The 27,796-nt window shown below is 42.3% G+C and overlaps 1 protein-coding gene across 2 annotated transcripts; it reads right to left on the reverse strand.

Annotated features, from left to right (window-relative positions):
- Positions 1-274: 274 nt before the first annotated feature.
- SLC22A24 (solute carrier family 22 member 24) lies at positions 275-26,885 on the reverse strand. 2 transcript variants are annotated; one of them, XM_007526365.3, is made up of 10 exons: positions 26,288-26,884; positions 23,356-23,459; positions 18,551-18,705; positions 18,283-18,451; positions 15,721-15,844; positions 13,307-13,422; positions 7,329-7,543; positions 4,052-4,160; positions 2,480-2,683; positions 275-437 (listed from the first exon to the last, which is right to left on the reverse strand). In XM_007526365.3, the coding sequence occupies exons 1-10, from the start codon at positions 26,687-26,689 to the stop codon at positions 383-385; spliced, it is 1,653 nt and encodes a 550-aa protein (XP_007526427.1). In that variant the 5' UTR covers positions 26,690-26,884; the 3' UTR covers positions 275-382. The 2 variants fall into 2 exon arrangements, with proteins under 2 accessions (XP_007526427.1, XP_060032334.1); XM_060176351.1 differs by lacking the exons at positions 275-437; positions 4,052-4,160 and having other exon boundaries at positions 2,598-2,683; positions 26,288-26,885.
- Between the last annotated feature and the right edge of the window lie 911 nt (positions 26,886-27,796).

The raw sequence follows: 27,796 nt of genomic DNA on the forward strand, positions 1-27,796 counted from the left end.
AGCTTTCCCCCTGCAGGTGGGGACTGGGTCCTTGTGCACTGTAACATGTGCACCCAACCAAGTGCTCTACCAACTGGCCTCCCCACCCGCTATTCTCTTACAACTACTGTTACCTGGGGCTTGAACCTGGGTCCTTGTGCATTGTAGCATATGCACTCAAACAGGTTTGCCACAGTCCTGCTCCACTTTTGCAATTTTTTTTCTGAAATCAAAATGAATGTTGTATGCAACTACTTACTGAAATAATTTTGGGAGATAGAACTATAGTCACAAATAGTATCCACACATCCATTTTATTTCTAGCAACTTTTGCAGTTATAAAGGTGTAACATTCACCTCCTCCTCTGTTTTGCTATGATTGTGATTAGCTCTTGGGGACTCCTTAAAATTGGGTTATTTTCATATCTTCTTGCCTTATTTTTCTTGATTCTCTTGTACTGTGAAAAAAAAAGTAAAAAAAAAAATCAAGAGACACACAGAAAAGATCTTGTATATACACAACATAATACATAATTCATGCCTTCGAGGGCAAGATGGTCTTTTAACCAGCAGTTTTGTAACCCAAGGTCTCCTATATAATGACACAATCATGCCAAAAAAACCTCAAAGACCTCATATAGTTAGGAAAGCAGTTTTGAATGTTGTTGCTCTCAATAGTCTCTCTCTCTTTTCTCCAGGGTTATCGCTGGGGCTCGGTGCCTGTACTATGAATCCACTGCTTTCCTTTAGTTGTTGCTGTTGTTATTGTTGCTGTTATTTTTTTGTTGTTGTTGGACAGAGAAATCGAGAAAGGAGGGGAAGATAGAGAGGGGGAGAGAAGGACAGACACCTGCAGATCTGCTTCACTGCCTGTGAAGCGACTCCCCTGCAGGTGGGGAGCCGGGGGCTCGAACCAGGATCCTTGTGCCGGTCCTAGTTCTTTGCACTATGTGCACTTAACTCGTTGCACTGGTGCTCCACCACCCAGCCCCTTCAATATTATCTCTTAAGGCCCTTGACCAAAGACATTTTAGGGAAATAATGGAGAACTGAACATTCAAGGATACTTACTTATTTTTCCTCATTTTCAAACTCTTTTTCCTGTGTCCTTAATTCCTTCCTGACTCCACCCCCCACCCCCCACCCCCAACTTCCATGACTTGTGGCAGAAAATTTAAGTAAGTTCTGTAGGTCTCCCAAAGATCTGCTTTCTCTAGACATGCTATCATATTTGCAAGAAGGAGCTTGTGTAAGGCTGATGGTCTCCTCCCTTTCTTCCTTCCTTCCTTCCTTTCTTTCTTTCTTTCTTTCTTTCTTTCTTTCTTTCTTTCTTTCCTTTTTTCTTTCTTTCTTTCTTCCTTTCTTTCTCTCTCTCTTTTTAAACCAGTGTTGTTTGGATTATGTATGGCGATGATGTGGATTGAACCTGGGACTTCAAAGCTTCAGGCTCACATGAAAGTCTTTTTGCATAACCATTACACTACCTTGCAAGCCCCTTCTCACCATTTATCAGGTAATCATTGGGACAAAACTGTGGGAGATGAGAATGGATCTTAGCAGTTTTTTTTTTTTTTTGCCTCCAGTGGCTGGGGCTTGGCACCAGCACTAGAAGTTCACCATTCCCTATGGTCATTTTCTCCATTTTTTTCTTTTCTCTTTATTTTACCCAACAGGAGAGAGAGAAATTGAGAGGGTGAGGGAGAGAGAAAAAGAGCCACCTGGGAGTCGGGCGGTGGCGCAGTGGGTTAAGCGCACATGGCGCAAAGCACAGGGACCGGCGTAAGAATCCCGGTTGGAGCCCCCGGCTCCCCACCTGCAGGGGAGTCGCTTCACGGGCAGTGAAGCAGGTCTGCAGGTGTCTGTCTTTCTCTCCCCATCTCTGTCTTCCCCTCCTCTCTCCATTTCTCTCTGTCCTATCCAACAACAAAGCAATGTCAACAATGGCAATAATAACCGCAAGGAAGCTGCAACAACTAGGGCAACAAAAAAGGAGGAAAAATGGCCTCCAGGAGTGGTGGATTCATGGTGCAGGCACCGAGCCCAGCAATAACCCTGGAGGAGAAAAAAAAAAAAAAAGAAAAAGAGCCACCTGCAAACCTGCTTCACCACTTGTGAAGTGTCCCTGCTGCAGGTGAGGAGTGGGGGTTTGAACCTGGGTCCTTGCACATTGTGCCATCTCCCTCTTAGAAGATTTTTGAAATAAACAACCAGAAGTCTGAAGCAGAGAACAGGCCCGCCAATGACAAAAAGGGACCCATCTTTAAGGTTTCTGCTACTAAGCCTACTGGGGCTGAGTGGCCACTGCCATCTAGGCTGCCCCAGGAAGGGTTGGACACCATGGTGAGAAGGGGGTGAGCCTCAGACTCAGCTGCAGGGAACATAGGGAAGTGGCCCAGGTCTGAGCTTGCAGGCCATCCCAAAGGGCCCTGGCATCTTCCTTATCCTAGAATTGTCACACACATCCCTTCCCCATCCTGGTGACAGCTCCAGGTTCACTCACTCGTTTTCCATATCTTGGATGGTGTTAGGGAGAGGACAATCCTTGGTTTCAGGAAGAGCTTGGGAAGCAAGGCCAGCAAGGATGCAGATGACTCCATAGATGATCCAGGGCAGGTGGAGTGAGTATACCCCTAAGATCATCACCAGGGGAGCCAGCGCTGCCCCTGTCCTACTGGTCAGTACTTGAATTCCTCCGGATGTCAACCTGCGGGGACAAGTTACCAGACAAAGAGAACGCTGCCAAAAAGTTCTTAGTTCACATTTTCATTTAATTAATTAATTAATTAATCAATCAATTTTTTTGGGGGGAGCAGGGACCATATAGCAGAGTCGCTAAAAAAAATGTGTGTGTAAAGATGGATTTGACTTTAACTGGACATGGGCTACCCAAACATGGATCTTGACAGCAAGCCACAAGTTTTTCCCTTCACTATTTATTAATTCCTCTTTGATAGTATCTTGTTGGCCACAACTTTTGTTGGCCACTGCTTTAACCATAAACTTCATTGTTAGGAAATAGTGGTGTCTGGGAGTCGGGCGGTAGCGTAGTGGGTTAAGCGCACTTGGTGCAAAGCGCAAGGACCAGCCTAAGGATCCCGGTTCGAGCCCCTGGCTCCCCACCTGTAGGGGGGTTGCTTCACAGGCGGTGAAACAGATCTGCAGGTGTCTGTCTTTCTCTCTTCCTCTCTGTCTTCCCCTCCTCTCTCCATTTCTGTCTGTCCTATCCAACAACAACGACATCGATAACAGCAACAACAATAACTACAACAATAAAACAACAAGGGCAACAAAAGGGAATAAATATTTTAAAAAATCTTAAAAAAAAGGAAATAGTGGTGGCCACAGCACTGACCTTGTAGGGTGGTTCCTGGGACCAAATTAAGGATTGCATGAAAGGACCAGTCACAGGACCAGCTGTAAAGTCATCTTTAATGATTATTGATTATCGGGAGTCAGGCGGTAGCACAGCAGGTTAAGCTCACGTGGCCCAAAGCGCAGGGACCGGCTCAAGGATCCTGGTTCGAGCCCCCCGCTCCCCACCTGCAGGGGAGTCGCTTCACAAGCGGTGAAGCAGGTCTGCAGGTGTCTGTCTTTCTCTCCCCCTCTCTGTCTTCCCCTCCTCTCTCCATTTCTCTCTGTCCTATCCAACAATGACGACATCAACAACAATAATAATAGCTACAACAACAATGGAAACAACAAGGGCAACAAAAAGGAAATAAATAAATAAATATTAAAAAAAGATTATTGATTATCAACTGCTATCTTACTTTTTAGGTTTTTTTTTTTTTTAAGACTTAGTTATTTATTTGAGAAAAAGAAAGAGAGAGAGAGATAGAGTCGAATTGTCATTCTGGCCCATGAGATACTGTGGACCAAACTTGGGACCTCCAGCTACAGAGTCCAACATATTATCTACTGCCACCTCCCAGACTATCGGTATCTTAATTTTCATTGCAATTTATCCCTCTAATGATTACAGAGTTTCCATTTCTCCCCCATTCTCCACCAGTAGATTTCAGTTTGTTCAGAGTCCCGTGGAATTAAACAGATAATCATTACATTCAGGTACCTGAGTATCGTGGGAATGAGTTCATTGTGATGAAGACAAGCAATGATATTAATGATAGAAATAACACTGATTCCAACAGTTGCTAAAACTGCACACGTGGACGGCATTTCTGGAGAGAGGAAGAGCCGTGAGAGTCAGAACCAAGTCACTAAAGAAACCTGATGCTTCCAACCCCGCCACCCAGTAAATAATCTGGTCCCATGTTACTGTGAAGAGATTCTGTTGGAAGGATCTGTAAGGATGAAGACACGGTAGAGAAAGAACTTCATGCCAAAGATTCTAAGTGAGAAATGGAGACAGGGCTTCAGTATGGAACAAAAGGATTCTAAGTGAGAAATGGAGACAGGGCTTCAGTATGTGTGAATGGTTCCAACTCCCTTCATATGTTTGAGTGTTTGAGGATGAAAGGGAAAACTTTGTCCTAAGAGTCCATGTACATAACTTATAGAACATAGAACAAATCTGTGAACAGTATCTGAGGAGTTAATGTTTTTTTTTTTTTTTTTTTTTCTCCAGTCTCTGGGGCTTGGTGCCGGCATTACAAATCCACCATTCCTGGCAGCCATTTCTTTCTCCCTCCATCATTAAAAAGAAATTTAAAATCACCTTTATTTATTAATTAGATAGAGAAAGCCAGAAGATGAGAGGGTAGGGGGAAAGAGAGAGACAGAGACACACCTGCAACTAAATGCTTCACCACTCACAAAGATTTTGCCCTGCAGGTAGGTGGGGACTGGGGGCTTGAACCTGGGTCCCTGTGCATTGTATCATGCATACTCAACCAGAAGCACCACCACCCAGCTCCTCCCCCATGATTTTTTATTCAATAGGGCAGAGAAATTGAGAGGGGAGGGGAAGACAGAGAAGAGAGGGCTGGGGAGACAACATAATGGTTCTGCAGAAGAACTTTCATGCCTGAGCCTCTGAGGTCCCAGGTTCAATCCCCAGCACCACTATAAGTCAGAGTTGAGCAGTGCTCTGGTCTTTCTCTCCTTGTATCTTTCTCATAGTGCATCTCTTTCTTTCTCTTTTTAAAATTTATTTATTGGGGAGTTGGGCAGTAGTGCAGTGGGTTAAGCACACATGAAGTAAGGCATAAGGATGCTGGTTCGAGGACTCAGCTCCCCACCTGCAGGGGAGTCGCTTCACAAGCTGTGAAGCAGGTCTGCAGGTGTCTTTCTCTCCTTCTGTCTGTCTTCCTCTTCTCTCTCTATTTCTGTTGGTCCTATTCAACAATAACGGCATCGATAACAACAACAATAACTACAGCAACAATAAAAAACAAGGGCAACAATAAGGGAAAATAAATAAATAAATATTAAAATTTATTTATTGGGGGATTAATGGTTTACAGTTGACAGTAAAATACAATAGTTTGTACATGTATAACATGTCCCAGTTTTCCATGTAACAATGCAAATAATGGTGCACCCAGGTTCAAACCTAGAGCCTCATGTCTGGTAAGATGTGGATAAAGAATAGGGAAGCTATCGAGGGAGGGGACTGGATATGGAGCTCTGGGGCTGGGCAATGTGTGGAAATGTGCCCCTCTTATTCTATGGTTTTGTCAATATTTCTATTTTATAAATGAAAAATAATAAAAAAAGAAATGATAGCACCTGAAAAAAAAGATGTGTGTTCTACTAAGTGGACTATATCCTGGACCTATTCCTTGACATTTTCAAGATAAATGTTTATGAAGGTGTATGTATTGATTTGTTAGCAAAAGACAGCCAGACCATCACTTCCCCACATGCCAAACCCACTAGGTCCTCCTCTGCCATCCTATTCCAGGACTTGAATCCCCCTCCCCCACCCAGAGTCTTTCACTTTGGTGTACAGTGTATCTTTTTTAAATTAAATTAACAAGTAAATAATATTTTTCTTTTATTTTATTTTTTGCCTCCAGGGTTATTGCTGGGGCTTGGTGCCTCCATCATGAATCTACTCCTCCTGGAGGCTATTTTTTCCCCCCTTTTGTTGCCCTAGTTTTTTTTTTATTGTTGTTGTGGCTATTATTATTATTGTTTTTACTGATGTTGTTGTTATTGGATAGGACAGAGAGAAATGGAGAGAGGAGGGGAAGACAGAAAGGGGGAGATAAAGATAGACACCTGCAGACCTGCTTCACTGCTTGCGAATCAACCCCCCTGCAGGTGGGGAATATGAAGGGAAATAAGCTCTAGAGTTACAACAACATCAGTTACAATTCAGGACTCAAAAAAAAACACCTAGCATTCAAACTTCTGTTTGGAAATAACAAGTAACATCATACTAGGAACCACTGAGACTGAAAATTTCAAAAGGTGCTTTTGCCTAGTGCATTGCTGGTTGTCTCTTTGTTTTAATTACCTTTCATCAACTAGAGAGAGAAGTATAAGAAAATGAACAAAGGTGAATCACCCTTTTACCCAAATGCTCATTATGAGGAATGTTTTAATCTTGAACACTTCAGTTTTTATTTTACATGAGAAGTTTCAGAGCAAGCCAAATACATCTGGCCAATTTTGGATTTTGCTGGGTGGCAAGAGAGGTATTCTGTATTCAATTCAAGCAATATAGTGCGTTGAGAGGGTAGAGGGCACAGAACTCTGGTGGTGGGTACAGTGTAGGACTATATACCCTTTAACCTTACGATCTTGGAAACCACTATTCATTTCCAACAAAAAGAAAACGCTGAGGGAAAGTAAGAAAAACAAACAAACAAACAAATAAGAAACAATACAGCAGAGGGGGGGTTGGGATAGTGATAAGAGTATTTAAATGCATGAGGTCCAGGGTTTGATCCTTAGTACTGCATGTAAGGAAGTGCTGTTCTGGCTCCCTTTTGCTAACAAATCAATTACACACACCTTCATGAACATTTATCTTGAAGATGTCAAGGAATAGGTCCGGGAGATAGTCCAGGCAGTAGAACACATATCTTACTGGGCATGAGGCCCTAGCTTTGAGCCTGGGAGCACCATGGCTGATGGAGTGGGATAGCAGTACCTCCTCCCTTCTCTCAGAATATGGGCCCCAGGTCACATCAGTTTGATGGGGTTTACAGTCAACAATATTTATACACCTTTCCCATATTTGGGAGCAACTCCTTACTTTGCAAGGCTTAGTCCCTCCCTGATTGTTATTCAAAGTATGATCAGTTTGAAAAACCAGAGGTTAGGTTTGTTCTCAAGAAAATCTTAGGTGTAATTGGCACTGATGTCCTATCTAGTCTTACCGTGGATGTAATGATAACATGCAAACTTTCCTCTCCCTGAGTTTTTGTCTTTCTCACCTTGGAACAAGAAGGCAATGGCCAGAAAGCAAAGTCCTGATGTGAAGAACAATAGTAGCTGGCTTGTTCGGCGACCAATGTGGTTTAATGCTGGATAAAAAACACATCTGCTTGCCAGGATGACACTACCAAAGAGAATTTGGGCCAAGAAAATACTTTTTCCAAAGTATTGCACGTTGAGTGCCAGACCATAGAAGGTTAAACCAGTAGCAAATCTGGAATGAGTAGAAGTAATGACATTACATTGTAGAGGGTGTAGAGTTTAAGAAATGTTCTGTTTCCTAAGTCAATTTTTAAAGTTGGTGGCAATCAGTTCATGACTACAGGGGACCTGCGTTCAGTGTTAAGAAGGAAAGGTGCATCCCATTTCATGGAACATTTTCTTTAAGGCAATGACCTGATCTGAAATGAAATCACTTTTATTATTTTATTTTTGCAAAACAAAATATGTGGAGTTGTACCCCTCTCTTATTCTGTGGTTTTTGTCAGTGTTTCCTTTTTTTTAAAAAAAATTTTTAAAAAATATTTATTTATTTTCCCTTTTTGTTGCCCTTGTTGTTTTTCATTGCTGTTGTAGTTCTTATTGTTGTTGTTGTTGATGTCATTGTTGGCTAGGACAGAGAGAAATGGAGAGAGGAGGGGAAGACAGAGAGGGAGAGAGAAAGACAGACACCTGCAAACCTGCTTCACCACCTGTGAAGTGACTCCCGTGCAGGTGGGGAGCTGGGGGCTCGAACCGGGATCCTTACTCTGGTCCTTGCACTTTGCGCCACCTGTGCTTAACCCACTGCGCTACCACCCGACTCCCCAGTATTTCCTTTTTATAAATAAAAATTAAAAAAATGGAGTTTTAATAAAATATTATTTATTTAACTTTTTTAAAAATATTTTTTTATATTTATTTTATTTATTTTTCCCTTTGTTGCCCTTGTTGTTTTATTGTTGTGGTTATTGATATCGTTGTTGTTGGATAGGACAGAGAGAAGTGGTGAGAGGAGGGAAGACAGAGAGGGGGAAAGAAAGACAGACACCTCAGACCTGATTCACCACTTGTGAAGCGACTCCTCCTGACGTGGGGAGCCAGGGCTGGAACTGGGATCCTTAGCTTTAGTCCTTGAGCTTTGCGCCACGTGCACTTAACCCACTGTGCCACCGCCTGACTCCCTATTTATTTAACTTTAATGAGAGAGATATAAAGGAGATAGAAATAGAGAATGAGAGGAGTCGGGTGGTAGCACAGCAGGTTAAGCGCACATGGCACAAAACGCAAGGACCGGCATAAGGATCCCGGTTTGAGCCCCCGGCTCCCCACCTGCAGGGGAGTCACTTCACAAGTGGGGAAGCAGGTCTGCAGGTGTCTGTCTTTCTCCCTCTCTCTGTCTTCCCCTTCCCTCTCTATTTCTCTCTGTCCTAACCAACAATGATGACATCAATAACAACAACAATAATAACTACAACAACAATAAAAAACAACCAAGGAAACAAAAGGGCAAATAAATAAATAGATAAAAGAAATTCATCAGATAAATATTAAAAAGAATGAAATAGAGAATGAGTCACTACAGTAGCTCTCATCTCTGGCTTATAGTGGTGTTCAGGGATTGGACCTGGGACTTAGGAGTCTCAGGCATGAAAGTCTCTTTGCAGGGGGCATGGTGGTAGCACAGTGGGTTAAGCACACATGGTGTGAAGTGCAAAAACTGATGTAAGGATCCCGGTTGTTGGAGGTGAAGTCAAGTCTGCTGTCTGACAAGGCCTGGGCAGGCTGGGACTGCCTGCAGAGCGGGAAGTCCTGGACCAAACTGAAGCTATTCATCCTTTTGTAAAGACCTTCTTACTACAATATCAAAAAAGGGGAAATGGTGGAGGTGAAGTCAAGTCTGCTGTCTGACAAGGTCTGGGCAGGCTGGGACTGCCTGCAGAGCAGGAAGTCCTGGACCAAACTGAAGCCATTCATCCTTTTGTTTTCAATTACATCAGTAGTTTGAGGACTCATTGGCTATATTGGAAATATACAAATATTACCTGGGGACAGTAAAAGGAGATCCCCAGGGGAAGTACATAGTGACAACAATTATGGCAGTGGGTGTAACGAGACTAAAAAATGGCCTAAGAGCAGAAGCTGCTACACTCATTAAAAGACTTGCAGAAGAAGAGCTATTTGCTCCACAGGATGTCACCACCACAGCTCCTCAATTGGATGGACTCAGACAAATAGTAGAACCATGGGTTCTTCCCATGGCACAAGGGCCTCCATGGTATGTGCTTACTTTATAGCAGACGATTTCTCTAGGTTGACAGTTTACTAGATATTATAAAAGGCTTGATATGAATGATTTAGTTAGAACCGTTCAAGAATGGGCTAAGAAGGAAAGCTATTAGATTGAGTTCCAGGAAGGAATGTTGATTCACACAGATGGTCAAAACAGGGAGATGGTCAAAACACAGATGGTCAATTCAAGGTTCAAGGGAAGAGTAGGTTGTCCTAAACCAATGTAACTTTCAAGGGGAGATTAGGCTGTCCCAGACCAAGGGAACTTTCAAGGGAAGATTAGGATGCCCCAGACCAAGGGAACTTTCTAAGGAAAACATACCTAGAATAATAATAATAATGTTTGAGGTTATTTTTGCTGATGTTAATAAAAATAATCTTGCAAGATGTCAACTGCAGCCATTTTTTTCTTTCTACTTTATTGTTATTTGACAGGATAGAGAGACATTGAGAGGGGAGGGGGAGATAGAGAGGGACAGAGATAGACACCTGCAGACCGGCTTCATAGCTCATGAAGCATCTTCTGTGCAGATGGGGAGCTGGGGGCTTGAATCCAGATCCATGTGCATGGTGATATGTGGACTTACTGAAGTTAGACATTGCTGGCTGCCCTGTCTAGATGCTTTACTTGTTGATAAAAGTAAGGAGTTAAAATCCTTGACTGTTGAGTGGTCGGGGGTGGGGTAGTGCACCAGGTTAAACGCACATAGGAGCCAAGCAAGAATCCTGGTTTGAAGCAGGGGGGTTGCTTCACAAGTTGTTTCCTCCCTTCCCTCTCAATTTCTCTCTGTACAAAAACAAAAAAAAGACCCTGAAAAAAAATGGCCACAGGAACAGTGGATTCATCGTGTGGGCACCAAGCCCCAGAATGATATAAAGTCCATCCTTGCTTCTTGCTGCTGCAAGTCTATTTTACCTGATGTGAGGATAGCTGTCTCCGGTTTCCTAGTTGCTTTTAGTATTGATTTCACCCTTTTCCTTGGAGTCTTTGGTTATACTGAGAACTTAGATGAGTTTCTTGGAGTTAGCAGATAGCTGGGTTTTGCTTTTGAATCTGTACTGCTTGCTACTCTGCCTTTAAAAATGTTACTTCTTCTTTTTTTTTCTTCTTCATTCTGTCTTTTGATTGGTGAGTTCAATTCACTCAGGGTAATTATTGGTATATAAGTAATTCATTTGTTATGTGTTTTAATTTAATTTATACTTTTTTTTAAAATTGCCACCAGGGTTATTGTTGGGGCTCGGTGCCAGCACTATGAATCCATTGCTCCCACTGGCCATTTTTTTCTTTTCTATTTTATTGGCTAGAGACAGTGAAACTGAGAGGGCAGGATAGATAGAGAGGGAGAGAGAAAGAGAGCAACCTGCAGATCTGCTTTACCACTCATGAAGTGTCTCCCTGCAGGTGGGGAGTTGGGGCTCGAACCAGGATGCTTTTGTATACATGATAACATGTGCGCTTCACCAGGGTGTGCCACCATCCTGCCCCCACAGCTTTATATCTTATCTGAGTGTTTTATATTCTCTCTCTATATGTCTGGTTTTCTCATTCTTTTAACGTGTATCTTGAGACCTTATTTTGGTATCTATTTGGATTTCATTCATGTTTTCTCATGCCAGCAGGTCTTTCCTGGGAGCCATGGGCTAGAGTTGACCTATAGCAGTAATTCAGTCTTCAAACAGGAGGCACGGGGAGGGGTAAGTTCTATAGATTTAAGTTACCTCCAGGGCTGTGAGCAGGTGCTGTGGATTGCTGTTGTGGATGAGTGTGGCTGCTGGTACCTGAGAGCTACTGAGTGCAGAGTTTACCTGGCCTCCTAGCTATTAATTTATTATTTATGAAAGACAGCTACAAAGAGAAAGAAAGATAGTTAGCTAGCTAGCTAGCTAGATAGATGGAGACAGAGACCAAAACCCCATTCAGTTCTAGCTTACAGTGGTGCAGGGAATTGAATCAGGGACCTCAAGAGCTTCAGGCATAAAAGTCTTTCTCAGAACAATTATGGTCTTTCCCCAGACCCCCCCTCCCCCGCCCCAGTGTTTTAAATTGATCTTGCAAGTTGGTGCCCCCTTTTCACTAGCACAAGGCTTGCACGGGGACCCTAGACCCATGCCTGCTAGCTTTGTCTCCATTCAGAGAAACAGTTGCCCCCTTTCCTGCTTCTTTGGCTGATGTTTGCCATGTCTGTAAGAAATGCAAATCCTGGGGGCAGGGTGGTAGCACAGCGGGTTAAGTGCACATGGTGCGAAGTGCAAGGACGGGCATAAGGATCCTGGTTTGAGATCTCGGTTCCCCACCTGCATGGGGGTTGCTTCACAAGTGGTGAAGCAGGTCTGCGGGTGTCTATCTTTCTCTCCCCCTCTCTGTCTTCCCCTCGCCTCTCCATTTCTCTCTGTTCTGTCCTGTCCAACAATGATAACAACAGCAATAACAACAGTGATGGGCAAAGAAAGGGAAAAAATGGCTTTCAGGAGCAGTGCATTTGTGAAGCAGGCACTGAACCCCGGCAATAATCCTGGGGGCAAAAAAAAAAAGCCACCAGGAGCCATGGATTCTTAGTTCTGGCACTGAGGCCCAGTGATAGCCCTGGAGGCCAAACAAAAAAAATATACCCCAGTCCTGGTCATTCTGTCCTTCAAAAAACTAGGTCCTGGGAAGAACAGTTTGTATTTAACCCTTTACCTGTGTATCTTGGAGCCAGATCACCTGATGGGCTACCTGCAGGGTCCTGGAGGTGATAACATTCTGTTAATTTCTTTCCACTTGATTCTAGCCCGAGAGAAGGATTACTCCCAAGCTGGATAGAGGACCCCGTTTTCAAGGAAGGTATTGACTTAGCAAAATTGACCAACTCCTCTTCCAACCAGGGAAAGTCAGTCCCCTTGGGAGGTGCCATGACAGCTGAAGAAATCAGATGTGGTGTGTCTCCTCTTTGCTTTGTCTCTCTCTCTTTCTCTATCTGATTGAATCTCCTTATAACGCAGGGAGTTCTCGTCTAGAAACCAGGTTCTATCCTTGAAACCAGGTCAATAAACAAACTTTTCAATAAGTGAGGAGCCACCCATAACTGGTATTAGATGTCATCGCTGCATCATTTATAACACTGGAAATACATTTAAAAATGAATATTCAGTAGTGTACCTGTATATCGTACTGTTGTGAAATAGAGTGCTCTCGGGTGCACAATAAGGTACAAATATACAGAGGAAAAACATGAGTACAGTGTACACTGGCCAAACTGTGGGAAGGAGTTGAAATTTAGAGTGGTAATGTGAGACGGGATGCTTGAAGTTGTCTTAGTGCCGCCATTTTTCAAGGCCAAAGCTCTCATATCACAATACTGATCTGGTGTTTTTTTTTTTTTTTTAATTTTTCTTTAGAGAACTGTTCAGCGCTGGCTCATAGTAATATTGGGGATTGAACTTGGGACCTTTGGTACCTTAGGCTTGAAAGATGTTTTACATAACCATTATGCTATTTTCACAGTTTCCACAATACTGACTTAGAAGAGAACCAATCACAAAATGAGGACTAGACATATTGGGATTTCTTAAAATGTAGCACTTAAGGAATACCCTTAAAAAATCATTTCCCCTCTTCATCAGACACTAATTCATTTTCCAAGGTGCTGGTGATTATTTTCCAAGAAGAAATGGATTTGCATCTTCTGTATTTTCAAGTTCACCATCACTAAGTGGTGCTTACCTGAGAAGCGATGTGAAACAGACTCTTAGACGTAGTTTGGGTGCACGGAATAACTCAAAAACTGATATTTTGACCTGAGGTGTATCCAACTCTTTCTGCATGGTGGACTTCACAAACTTAAACAACAACAATAGCAAAAAAATAATGATAAGGTTTTTAAGAGAGGGTAAAAATTTCTAGTATAGTGGTACTAAAGGGTATCATACTAGAGGGTAAATTAGGATTACTATTCTCTATCATCAAGGACATTTCCACTGAGTGGAAGTATGGATAAAAATAATTAATCCCAAGTCCAGGGGTGGGGAGAAATGAGAACTCAGAGAGCAATTACATAGGGACAAGGTCAGTTTCAATATTGATCTGATGGGATGTCAGAAACACTGACAAAATTATCTACATGGTAAATTGGAGTCAATAAGGTAGTTTAAGGGCTCACATTTTCTTTTCTATCCAGGGAACATGAATAGAAGTTTCTTTTCCTTGTTGGAATAGGAGTTTGTGTACCTTTCTAAGTCAATACCTTACTGAAAAGCTGGATTGCCTCTATGGTTTGTATTGACCAATAATCATTCTTTAGGTCTGGAGTGTGTGAAGTAGTTGCTTCACAGGCAGTGAAATAGTTCTGCAGGTGTCCCTCTCTCTGTCTTCCCTTCCTCTTTCCATTTCTCTCTGCCCTATCTGACAATGATGACATCAATAACAACAATAATAATAACTACAACAACAATTAAAAAAAAAACAGGGGCAACAAAAGGGAAAATAAATAAATATAAAAAGTTTTAAAAAAGGAACAGAAAAATAAAGAGAATGCTATTAGAATAAGATTATGAACAGGAAAGGCAACGTTTAGTGGTTGGAAAGGAGTTGGTTTTAGGGATGTACACACTGGTTTGGATTTTTTTTTTTTGTCACCAGGATTATAATTAAAGTTTGGTGCCTACATAACTTCATCACTCCTAGTGAGCACTTTTTTTTTCATTTGATGGAGGGTGAAAAAAGAGAGGGATAGAGAGGGGAGGCGAGGGGAGAAGAGAGGGAGATAGAGAGGGAGATAGAGAAAAGTAGAGAGACACTTGTGTATTGCTTCACCCCTCTCAACAGGGCTAATTAAAAAAAAATTGCCAACCTGACTTCCTGGGCGATGACCTCACTAGTGTGTCCTGGAACCCCACTTCCCTAGAGCCCTACCTCACTAGGGAATGATAGAAACAGGCTAGAGGGCTAGAGGGTATGAATTGAACTGTCAATGCCATTTCCAGTAGAGAAGCAATTACAGAAGCCAGACTTCCCACCTTCTGCACCCCATAATGATCCTGGGTCCATGCTCCCAGAGGGAGAAAGAATAGGGAAGCTTTCAGTGGAGGAAATGGGATATGGTGGTGGGAATTGTGTGGAATTGTTCCCCTCTTATATTTTTTTTCCTTTTTGTTATCATTTTATTATTGTTGGTGCTTATTTTTTAAAATTTCTTTATTGGAGAATTAATGTTTTACATTCGACAATAAATACAATAGTTTATACAGGCATAACATTTCCCAGTTTTCCATATAACAGTACAACCCCCAATAAGGACCTCATGCTTTTGTGTTCCCCTCTTATCTTACAATCTTGTCAATCATTATTAAGTCAACAAAATCATTAAAAAGATCTTTTTTTTTTATATGGACAGAAATTGAAAGGGTATGGGGAGAGGACAGAGAGAAAGAGATATCTGCAGCACTGATTCACTGCTTCCCTGCAGGTGGGAAGCAGTGTCTCCAACCTGGATTCTTGCATATGGGAACATATGTGTCACTGACCAGCCCACACCCCCACATAAAAGGTCTTGCTCTGCAGAAAACACGACCTCATCACAGCAAGAAAACAGGTGGTCAGAGCAGTTCAGTTCTGTCCATTCTTTCTCTGGATACCATTTTTAATAAAGTCTGTCTGCAGTGGTCCGACGGGAGCGCAACGAGTTAAGCGCAGGTTGCGCAAAGCACAAAGACCCGTAAGGATCCTGGTTTGAGTCCCAGGCTCCTCACCTGTAGGGGAGTGGCTTCACAGGCGGTGAAGCAGGTCTGCGGGTGTGAGTGTCTGTCTTTCTCTCCCCTTCTCTGTCTTCCCCTTCTCTCTCCATTTCTCTCTGTCCTATCCAACAAGGATGATATCAATAACAACAACAATAATAACCACACACAAAAAAAGTCTGTCTTCACTTTTTTCTAACTTTGCTTGGATGATCTTTCACTCTTCCCACCCCACACAAATCACAACAGTGACTCCGTGGGGACACCAATATGGAAGTCCCCAGTCACAGTATTCTAGCTCTGATCAGGCAGTTACCACAGGAGCCCAGGCTAATGTGATTGGTCAGAACAATCTTCCCTCCATCCCAATAAGCAATACCACCCATCCCTTGCTTCCAGATTTACCTCAAAGGTCAGGTTCTCTTCAGCATGAAGTCTTCCATTGATGCGCGCAGCTCTTCTGAGTTCCTTTACGCCTTCCTCTATACGGTTGCTAATAATTAGCCACTGTGCAGACTCCACCAGCTTCCTGATGAGAGATGACAAGGCAAATGCAGGGAATGCTCAGTTCTCTTGCAAATAAATCTTCAACCTGAGGGAAGTCTGGCAGTAGTGCAGCATGTTAAGTGCACGTGATGCAAAGCGCAATGGCCAGCTGAAGGATCTCGTTTGGAGCCCAGGTTCCCCATCTCTAGAGGGGAGTCACTTCACAAGCGGTGAAGCAGGTTTGAAGGTGTCTTTCTTTCACCCCTCTCTGTCTTCCCTTCCTCTCTCCATTTCTCTCTGTCTGATCTGTGAGGTTAGAGAAAAAGCCCCGAATATTGAAAACAGCCGTTAACCCGAAATCAACTGTTCCATGTTCTGTGTGGGTATTTCCACCTGTACCCATCCTGTGATAACTATAAAAGGTGGGATGAAAAATGATTATCGTCACAGACTCTCCCCTTGCGTGGAAGGAAGGGTGTCTGCGGCCCAAGCTTAAGCTTGCTAATAAAGGCTCTTGTTATTGCATGTGATTCTGGTCTTCTTTGCGTGAGATCAGGACTCGAACCTCTGGGCATAACGCTATACAACAACAACTACAACAATAAAAAGAAACAACAAGGGCAACAAAAGGGAATAAATAAATAAATATTAAAAAAGACTTAAACCTGAGATCCCTTTCTCCTTTCATCTAATACAGGCTAATACTTAAGTTTCTTTCTTGAAAGAAACTCATGTTCTCATTAGGAAAAGCAAACACTGGGAGAGAGTCTGACCAGGGGACACGACTGGGGATCCAGACAGCGTATTCTGAGTGGGAGCAGCACCATCACTTCCAGCCAGACATATGGAACAAAATTAAACAAAAACAAAACAAAAATCATCATAGTAGATTTGGGAGGTTCCTTATTTTTACAACACCCTTTTAATGATGTAAAAAGAATGATAGTGAATTTAGGGTCATCTTTTGTATTATTTTTTCTTAAAGAAGGGCTTCCAGATTATGCAAATGTCTGCCCTATAAACTTGAAACTTATGTAAAATGATGTATACTGAAAGAGAGAGAGAGAGAGAACACTAATGTACCACTCTGTCATATCTGGTGCCAGGGACTAAACTTGGGACCTTATCCTAGTAAGTTTTGCATGCAACAGAGTCCTTTTTAAGCAAAACTGCCTCTATAACTGTATCAATTTCTTTTAAAATGAGAGATTTATTTGATCATCTAATAAGTGTTTGTTAAAAGTAATTATAGAGAATACATAGTAATAAGTAAATGAAACATATAATTCATTTACATTTCAGTATTTACATTCTGGTATTGATATGAAATTTTAATACCATAATTTAATATTTTGCAAAGGACACAATTCAGTGTTTTTAAAATATATTTACAATATTCTATACCTATTCTAGACTACCTTTTTTTTTTTTATCACCCTCTAGAAACTCATCCAGGGCTGGACAGATAGCATAATAGTTATGCAAAATGACTTTTTTTTTGTAATTTTATTTATTTATCTTCCCTTTTGTTGCCCTTGTTGTCTTTTTATTGTTGTTGTAGTTATTGTTGTTATAGTTAATGTCGTCGTTGTTGGATAGGACAGAGAGAAATGGAGAGAGGAGGGGAAGACAGAGAGGAGGAGAGAAAGACAGACACCTGCAGATCTGCTTCACCGCCTGTGAAGCAACTCCCCTGCAGGTGGGGAGCCGGGGGCTCTAACTGGGATCCTCATGCCAGTCCTTGTGCTTAGCGCCACCTGCGCTTAACCCGCGCAAAACGACTTTTATGCCTGAAGCATTAAAGATCTCAGGTTCAATCCCAGCACCTCCATAACTCAGAGCTGAGCAGTATTCTGGTAACAAAACAAAACAAAACAAAACATATTCTCATTCATCCTTTCTTCCAGTCTATGGAAACTATTTATCTACTTTCTTTGTCTATAAATTTGTCTATTATACCTCCTAAAATGTAATTTTTGTGAGAGTGGAGGTATATAGTACACTTGTTATGCAAAGAGACTCTCATGCTTGAGGCTCCAAAGTCCCAGGCTCAATGTCCTGTACCATCACAAGCCAGAGCTGAGCAGTGCTCTGGTTAGCTAAAAAGGTAATTTTGTGTCTACTTATGTTGTTACACATGTCACTTTTTTCTGACTGATTAACATTTTGCATTTAGTGGATGAACACTTCAGTTTTTTCCACTTTGGGGAGGTTATGAATAAAGTTGTTATACAATTTGGGATGTTTTTAACTGCAGCAACTTTAATATAAGGTATTGGAGCTGGAATTACTGTAGCTTCTGGCACCAGAAGATCCAACCATGAGATTTTTATCTGCTGAAATATATATATATATATTTGTGTGTGTAATCACATTTCCAATGATTTTTGAATTGAAATTGTGTCCTATGACAACTACCTCCCCTCCTCTGTCCTTGTTACAGTCTCCCTGATAGGTGAAGAATACAGAGATTGTTCATACCTGGAGACCAAGAAATTGACAAACAGGGGAACAGAAAATATGAGCATCAGTGTGCGCCAGTCTTGAATGGCAGAAGCCAGCCCTCCGAGGAGGATTTGTCCTGCACTGCAGACATTTAACATCAGCATAGTTACCAGAGCTCGTGACTGGGGCTGTACCCACTCCAACACTAGGAGAAAAACAGACCACAGTGGTAACTTCAGATCCAGGCCATCTCAAGGTCAGCTAAAGATACAGAGACAAGCCAAGTCTTAAATTATTGACTTACTCAAAGCACAAGAGTTTGAAACAATCACAGTGATGCAAAACCCTGCCAGAAACCGCAGTGAGCTGTAGATGAGGAGGTTGGGGGCCATGGCTGCACTGGTACCTGTGATGGCCAGTTGGAGAATACTCAATCTGAGTCCCAGCTTCCGTCCAAACCTAAGAAATATTGAACCAGATTATTCCTCCTCCTCCTCCTCCTCCTCTTCACCTTCTCCCCCTTTTCCTGCTCCTTTCTTTTTCTTATTTTTAAATGTGGTGCCTAGGAGTGAATTTGGGGACCTTATCATATATGATAATACCCTTGCCAACTTTCCTCCTTGGCCAAGTACTTTTTAGATGAGTGATTTTATCAAGGATAGAATCTACTTGCTATCATTGGCACCTAGCTGTACCTCTTTCCTGAGTGACCTCTCCCATGGTCATAACCATAATAATCTCTTCATGATAATAATAGCCAGCCTTGACTTCTGTAATTTTAATACCCATATATATACACACATCTAACCAAATCTTCATATATTTAGTTAATGGACAACTCCAACTAAAGGAGTCAAAACAGACATCTTGATTTTTCTCCCAAAGTTCACTTGTACCTAAGTCCTCTTCCGTTTTGTATAGTAGCACAATCTATTCATTTACATGAGACCAAAAGTCTGTATTTCCTTTTACATATGTTCCAATAGTGAAAAATAGTCTGAAGTGCCAAGTTTTATTTCCCAAGTACATCTTATCATTATCAAGACTAACTTTTACATTTACACTATCAGCTCTCCTCCAGACAATCTCACTAGCCTCATCGACGGTTTCTGCTATCCTTCTAGGACAATGTATGGCCTTTAAAATTTATGTTATCAGCAGCTGGGGCCCTAATCAGGGAGTCCTGAGATTCCCAAACAGACATGATGGGCCTAGAACTCAAATAAATCCTGCTCTCCATTGTTACCAGCCATTTCTATCAGGAACAACAAAATAGACCCCTTTGTGGGCCCCCATAGGACCTTACCCTCAACTTGGATCAACAATGGTAGAGACTATTCCACCCTCTGAAGGGAGGCTGGACAGCATACACTATGCTACACCTGAGGAAGATGGGTCGATACTTGGGCAGCTTGGAATGTTCCTACTCATGACCACAGAATGTGAGCTCAGATCTACAGGGATGCAGAAGTCACACAGGCTCCTAAGCTAATTATGGGCCCCAGATCACATCAAATCAGTGGGGTTTACAGTCAACAATATTTATACCCCTTTCCCATATTAGGGAGCTACTCTCTTCCCTGATCCAGCTTTCTGGTATTTTTTCCAGCCATGACATCATCTCCCTAGACAATAACTGGGATCCACCATGCATCAGATTTCAGGCAAAAGCAACAACAAAAAAAACCCACTAGTATAGCTACTGGCCTTTTGAAATATAACTAAGATATGCCTACTAGCTATCTACAAAATGGAGGACCCCTAAACACTTCATCTGCACTATTCCAGCCTTTAGGTCCATGATTGTTAAACAATTTGTTTGGCTTTGTATATTAACTCTCTTTTCAGCCACCAGGTTCCAGATGCTAGCAGGATGTGACTAGGCTTCCCTAGACAGACAGCCCCACCAATGTGCCTTGGAGCTCCACTTCCCCAGAGTCCTTCCCCAATAGGGAAAGAGAAAGAAAGGCTGGGAGTATGGATCGACCTGTCAATGCCCATGTTCAGCGGGGAAGCAATTACAGAAGCCAGACCTTCAACTTTCTGCATCCCACAATGATTTTGGGTCCATATTCCCAGAGGGTTAAAAAATAGGAAAGCTATCAGGGGATGGGATGGGATACAGAGGTCTGGTGCTAGGAAGTGTGCGAAGTTGCAGATCCTTGTGCTTCATGCCTTGTGCTCTGCACCATGTGTGCTTAACCCTTGCGTGCTAGTGGCCGCCCCCCCCCCCCCCCGCCCCGTGGCTATAGTCTTTTCTTGACTATTGCTGAAGATAAGAACACCACTTTGGCATATGTGGCACCAGTAGTGATTGGGACCTCATGCACACAGGTCCTGTACCTCACTACTGGGTAACATTCCTGGTTGTTCATTTTGCTATTTGTATTTAACCATGATAAACTCAAGTAACACTTTATTACATTTTTTTTTTTTTTGCTAAGGCTACCAAATGATATTGGGATAAGAAATATCTATGCATAAAATATCCCCTTAGTGTCATCATGGGACACATACTTGGGTGACATTAATGCTTCTTTTTTTTTAAATATTATTTTATTTTATTTTTTTAAATTTCCTTCCTACCAGATCACTATTTAATTCTGGCTTACAGTTGTTGCAGGAAATTCAGCATGCAACTTCAGAGTCTCAGGCTGAAGGTCTTTTGCATAACTATCATCCTGTCTCCCTAGCCTTTAGAGACTTTATGTCCTCCGTAGAGCACCACTCCAGCTCTGGGTTATGGTGGTGCAGAACCCAAGACTTCAGAAGCTCAGGAATGAAAGTAGTTTTTGCAGAACCATTATTCTATACCTTCTCACCCTTCAAAGACATGTCACCCTACATTCTTTTTTTTTTTGATAGTTCCTTTTTAAAAATTTGTTATTTATTTATTCCCTTTTTTTTTTTCCTCCAGGGTTATTGCTGGGCTCAGTGCCTGCACCATGAATCCACCGCTCCTGGAGGCCATTTTTCTCCCTTTTTGTTGCCCTAGTTGTTGCAGCCTCGTTGCGGTTATTATTGCCATTGTTGACGTTGCTTTGTTGTTGGATAGGACAGAGAGAAATGGAGAAAGGAGAGGAAGGCGGGGCGGGGGGAGAGAAAGACACCTGCAGACCTGTTTCACCGCCTGTGAAGCGACTCCCTTGTAGGTGGGGAGCAGGGGGCTCCAATCCGGATGCTTATGTTGGTCCTTGCGCTTTACGCCATGTGCGCTTAACCCACTGCGCTACTGCCCGACTCCCGTCACCATACGTTCTTAATATTATTTGCTTCATACTATAGTTAGTTGTGTATTAACAACCAGGTCACAGCAACAATGTATTACTAGACATTCAGTGCTTCATTGATACACAGCCCATAGATTTTTATTATGATGTGTTGTTGTGACCCTAACAGGGTTTGGGACAATTAGCACAGGAATGATGTCAGCACACTCACAAGAGAGTGTGGGTGCAGGGACTATATAAAGGAGGACTGGTAGCAGCTCACTGTCTTGATTGGATTACCTTCAACACTGCACTCTCCTGTTGGTGTGGCACTGGATTGATTCTGATCTCTTCACGTGGTGGTCTTGGGTAGCTTAGTTGCGGACTTTGGACTTTTGCCTATTTTCTAAGCTAGACTTCTCCCCTCATGTTTACAGTGATTTTTATGAATAATCCTCTCACACTTGTTTAACCTTAAACGAAGCCACATGCTATTTTACAATGATTATTACTCATTACACATGTGGATCTAGATTGCAGATTTGAAGTCATGATGTGCCTAAAATTGTCTATCTACACTTGTCTCTCAGAGACCTCATAGGGCTTTCCTGCTACCTATTGCATGAGGGAAAATTTCTTGCAGAAATGTTTGAGATAGTATCTGAAAAATGAGTGTAAAAGGATCCTAGTTCCAGTTTTCAGCTCCCCACCTGCCGGGGAGGGAGTCAAAAGTCTACAGGTGTCTATCTTTCTCTCTTCCTCTCTGTCTTCCCCTCCCCTCTCAATTTCTTTCTGTCTGCTCCAACAACAACATTAGCAACAATGACAACAATAATAACAACAACAAGAACAACAACAATGTAAAAAAAGATGGCTGCCAGGGGCAGTGGATTTGTAGTGCAGGCACTGAGCCCCAGCAATAACCCTGGAGGAAAAAATTTTTTTTTTTTTTTTAGCCTCAATGTGGTTTACGTAGCTCGGAACATTGACAAAGTCTGTAGCACTGTTTCACAGATTTACTCTTTCAAACACGTAGGTGGTCTCAACATCGAAATCCTTTCTTTTCCTTGCAGTGAAATAACTCACTTATAGACCTCATTTCTTGGCACATCCTCTGAAAATTCCTTCTTGAAACTTCCTGGCATCTGATTTGGATGTCTTTTTTTTTTTTTGGATCATCTTTCACTTAATGCGACAACTGGAAATGATGATGCTTAGTGAAATAAGTAAAGAGATGAAAGTCAGACACCCAACAGCTTCACTTATAGTGGAATCTAGAGACTGGATACATGTGAACAGAAGAAGGGCAAGCAAAACAGAAGCAAGTAAACTTGCTTTTAAGACTTGTGAGAACTAGGGGGGTTTATCTTGGGAGGTAGGAGGGTGGGATCTAGAACTCTGGTGGTGAGTGTGTTGTGGAACTATACACTGGGACCATATACTCTTGTAAGCTAGTATTAATCACAAACAACAAACATAAAAAAACAATTGGACCAGGCAGGAAGGTGGCTCAGCAGTGTCCTGCGTACAGTACATGAAGTCCCGGCTCCATTCCCTGTTACTCCATGACTATCTCTCTCTCTCTCTTTGAAAAAAATATTTTATTTATTTATTAATTAATGAGAAAGGTAGGAGGAGAGAGAGAAAGAACCAGACATCACTCTGGTATATGTGCTGCTGAGGATTGAACTCTGGATTTCATGCTTGAGAATCCAGTGCTTTATCTATTGCGCTAACTCCCGGACCACACTTCATGAATCAATCTCTCTCTCCCTCTCCCTCTCCCTCTCCCTCTCCCTCTCCCTCTCCCTCTCTCTCTCTCTCTCTCTCTCTCTCTCTCTAATAAAGCAATGAACACAGTGGCTCATAAATGCCCAGAAGAAAGTGAGGTGATACTCACCTGTCTGAAAGATAACCATACACAGGGGATCCCAGCAATGCCCCCGTCATAAGTACAGACTGAACCACAAGTCTTAGTGACTGAGATTCACATACCAGCTCCCACTGGAAGAGAAGCAAAGCAGCACAAGTTTTAGAAGAGTTTAAACCCTATACCGGAAACTCATTTCAGACTTTTACATACAATAAATACTATCTTCTGCTATGTGAGCTCTGCCTCCAATTTTTTTTTTCCGTGCCTGCACCACAACTCCACTGCTCCTGGAGGCCTTTGCTTTTCTGTTGTCCTTGTTGTTTATCATGGTTGCTATTATTACTGTTGTTGTTATTGCTATCGTTGTTGTTGGATATGATAGGAAAGAGAGAAATCAAGGAGGGGAAGACAGAGAGGAGGAGAGAAAGACAGACACCTGCAGACCTGCTTCACCGCTTGTGAAGAGATTGGGGAGCCTGGGACTCCAACCGGCATTCTTAAGCCAGTTCCTTGTGCTTTGCTCCATGTGCGCTTAACTTGCTGCGCTACCACCCGGCCTCCCCCTGCCACTTCTAACAGCCTTCCTCCAGTAACCCACACTTTAAACATTCTGAATTGAGGGCTGAGAGGTGGCTCACTGGGTAGAGCACACACGGTACCGTGCACGAGGACCTAGTTGGGGATCCTGCCTTCACATGAAAGCACCTGAGAGGGGGAGCTTCCCTAGTGCTGGAGTGGTGCTGCACTGTCTGCTTCTTTCTCTGTCTCTCCTGCTCTATCACTGTCTGTCTCACCTTCTATCTGAAAGGAAAAGAACAGTGACTTCTGCGAGTGGTGGAATCATGCAGGTACCAAGTCTCAACAGAAACCCACAAACACCTTTCTTTTTTTTTGAATTTTTTTCTTTTTAATTATCTTTGTTTATTAGATAGAGACAGCCAGAAATTGAGAGGGGAGGGCGAGATAGAGAAGGAGAGAGACAGAGAGACACCTGCAGCCATGCTTCACCGCTTGTGAAGCTTTCCCCCTGCAGGTGGGGCCTGGAGGCTCGAACCCATGTAGTTGCACATTGTAACATGTGCGCTCAACCAGGTGTGCCACGCCCGGCCCCACAAACATCTTTCTGATAGCCCTAGAGCTTTATCTAGATTTCCTACTCTGGGAATCAGTTTGTATTTTCTTCCTTACTTTTTAAAACTGGTTTTTACATCAGTATCAGATTTCAGGAGTATTTTATTTTCTTTAAAATATTTTATTAGTTATTTTTAATGAGAGAGAGAGAGAGTACTACTGAGCTCTGGCTTATGGTGTCACTGGAGGTTGGACCTGGGACATCAGGGCCTCAGGCATGACAGATTTTTGCACAACCGTTACGCTATCTTACCAGCCCTTCAGGAGTGCTTTCATTTTCACACTTAATGCATGTAAGTTACTACATTCCCGGTAAAGTTCTATGTCTCTCCCAACCAACACTTTCCTTTCTTTCTTCCTTCGTTTCTTTTTTTCTTTCTTTCTTTCTTTCTTTCTTTCTTTCTTTCTTTCTTTCTTTCTTTCTTTTTCCCTTTCCTTTAGTCATCTATACTTCACATATGAGCAAAAACATCTGGTAGTTGTAGTTTTATATCTTTGCTTATTTCACTTAGCACAATACAGTATGACTAAGGCACTTTGTCCTGAATTTTTGGAGATGATATCATAGTTCTTCCTTTCCAGTCTCTGGACATCAGAGTATTTCAATGAGTATTATGAATCACTGAACTAGGTTAACAGTCCTAAAAAAAAAAATCAAGGGGCTGGGAGGTAGCACAGCAGGCTAAGCGCACATGGTATGATGCACAAGGAGCCACTGGTTCCCCACCTGCAGGGAGGTCGCTTCATGGGAGGTGAAGCAGGTCTGCAGGTGTCTACCTTTCTCTCCCCCTGTCTTCCCCTCCTCTCTCAATTTCTCTCTGTCCTATCCAACAACAACAATAACAATGGCAATAATAACAACAACAAGGGCAACAACAACAAAAAAGGGAAACATCCCTCCAGGAGCAGTGGATTCGTAGTGCAGGCACCGACCCCCAGCAATAACCCTAGAGGCAAAAAAAAAATTAATATATATATCCTAAGGAACCAAACACACCCACCCAAAAAGATTTTCATGTATCTATGTTCATAGCAGCACAATTTGTATTAACCAAAACCCGGAAGCAACCTAGGTGTCCAACAACAGATGAGTGGCAGAGCAAGTGGGATACTACTTCGCTATCAAAATGGTGACTTCTGTTATGCATGTACAAACTATTGTACTTACTGTCGACTGTAAAACATTAATTCCCCAATAAAGAAATAAAAAAATGGTAACTTTACCTTCTTCACCTCATCTTAGATGGGTCTTGAAGCAATAGTATTAAGTGAGATAAATAAGAAAGAGAAGAATGAATATGGGATCATCTCACTCATAGACAGAAGTTGAAAAACAAGATCAGAAGGGAAAACACTAAGCAGAACTTGGACTAGAGTTGGTGTATTACATCAAAGTAAAAGACTTTGGGGTTGGGGGGCAGAGTTTGGGTCCTGGATCATGATGGCACAGGAAGACCTAGTGGAGGTTGAATTGTTATGTGGAAAATTGAGATATGCTATGCATGTACAAACTATTGTATTTTACAGTCAACTGTAAACCACTAATCCCACAATAAGGGAATTAAAAAAAATTTCTAGTCTTTATTCCCAGGTTAAATGTTGTGATAGCAGGTTTATGCTTCACATGATTCATTTATTAACTTCTGTGCTAATGCTGCTATTTTAATGTCACCGTACAGATAATAGATGACTGTCTGCTCAAGGAAAGAAGAAAGGGCTGACAGCACTACCGATCTGGGAACTAAATGTATTAAGCAAGTCCATTGTCTGTGTGTGCCTTGGACACTCGGATCACATCTGAGTAGAAACTATAAATGGACCTTCTTACCTCAGTCACAATGGTGGAAGAGAAGGTGCTGCGGTCATACACCCAGCCATCCACACAGGGCTCCGTGTCCAGCTCTGTCACATTGGGAAAGGTGCCATTCTGGTGAAGGAGCTGCCACTGGGGGTGGATGAAGCGCCGGCACTTCTCTGGCCTCAGGCTGGAGTCCAGGGGGATGGAGACTCTCAGGAGGTCCTCTTGGCTGAGGGTCCCAGTGTCATTAGCTGAGATGGTGTCATTGTCAAGGAGGTGAACCCAGCAGCGGTGAGCAGGGATGGCTGCTGTGAAGTTCTCCAGGAACAGATGGGGGTACATTATGATTATAGTGGTGCAAAGGAAAACTATCTGAAGGATCTGGAATCTCCCCAGGTTTCCCACTTGATCCAGGAGCTCTGCAAAAGCCATCTGGGCTAAACAAATGTTCTTCAAGAGGGGGCAGGATACCTTTTTCAAGAGAAGTTCAAATGGGAAAAATATTTCCTCTCAGGAAATTGCAGCCAGTGCCTTGGTTTTGCTGCTACTTTCTCCTTATCACCCTCTCTTACTGCCACAGAGCAGGTATAGGAGTTGCTGACAATATTGTTGAGTTTATGCAGTTAAAAAGCTTGAGAAGACTCACAGGTTTACTTATTTGTCAGGGATTTTCCAGCCACTGACATTTAAGAATGCTTAATGTGTTACTCAGGGAATGAAGCTGACCTTTGAAGCATTAACATTACTAGAAGATTGAAACATGTTTCAAAAGGTGGGAGGGAGGAACAGTAAGGGAGGGTCAGGGATCTAAGTCTGTATGGTAGAACAAGATGATGGTTTGCTTGAGCTTGAAATGTACTTATATCTATCTTAGGGAAAAGGCAGCCATCACACCAGCTTCCACTTTGACTTACTGAAAGCAAGAGGATTGTATATATTGATTATTTTATTCTAAAGTCAGCACTAAAGAAAAATGATTTCTTTTTTTTCAAGAGAAATATCATAAAAACAGCTCAAAGTAGCACAGCTATGTACAAGATACTGGGTACTGTACAGCAAACCATAACAAAGGGACTTTTCAAAGTTAACCCAATTAACAAATAATGTGATGATAATATTAACTATTGATTGTCTTCCCTAAGACAGCAGGAACCTCACATCTTCACTATAGAGCCCCTACTTCCCCCAGTCCTGGCACCCATGGATAGGGCTCACTTTCCCGTATGCTTCTCCCAATCCATACCAAATAATATTGCATCCGCCGATCACAACCTAACCAAAGCAACGATTGCCATCTCAACATGCTTCACCTCAGAGTGTATCCAGAGACTTCACGTGTGGAATGACAACCCTTCAGCTTCATTGCTCGGGTGAGACCTTTCCTTTTATAGTACACTCTAATTTCATCTCGGGTGGTTCACTTTCTAACAAAGTCCCATAGCCTAGACGTACACCAGTTTCTGTGAGAGAGAGCGTATGCGCACACGTGTCCATAAACTACTGCAGAATATATACCTGAAAGCAGGATTACACTGGAGT

Source organism: Erinaceus europaeus, chromosome 17, assembly GCF_950295315.1.
Source record: "Erinaceus europaeus chromosome 17, mEriEur2.1, whole genome shotgun sequence".
In the NCBI taxonomy this organism is placed as follows: domain Eukaryota; kingdom Metazoa; phylum Chordata; class Mammalia; order Eulipotyphla; family Erinaceidae; genus Erinaceus; species Erinaceus europaeus.

What these genes read in the sequence shown, in the direction of transcription:
- SLC22A24 (XM_007526365.3), bottom strand. Translation starts at nt 26,689, where the DNA reads ATGGCTTTTGCAGAGCTCCTGGATCAAGTGGGAAACCTGGGGAGATTC. An exon ending in AAGAGAACCTGACCTTTGAG is followed by an intron (nt 13,423 to 15,720) that starts GTAAATCTGGAA and finishes TTGTTGTTTAAG; the next exon opens with TTTGTGAAGTCCACCATGCA. An exon ending in CTCATTCCCACGATACTCAG is followed by an intron (nt 2,684 to 4,051) that starts GTACCTGAATGT and finishes TTGTCCCCGCAG; the next exon opens with GTTGACATCCGGAGGAATTC.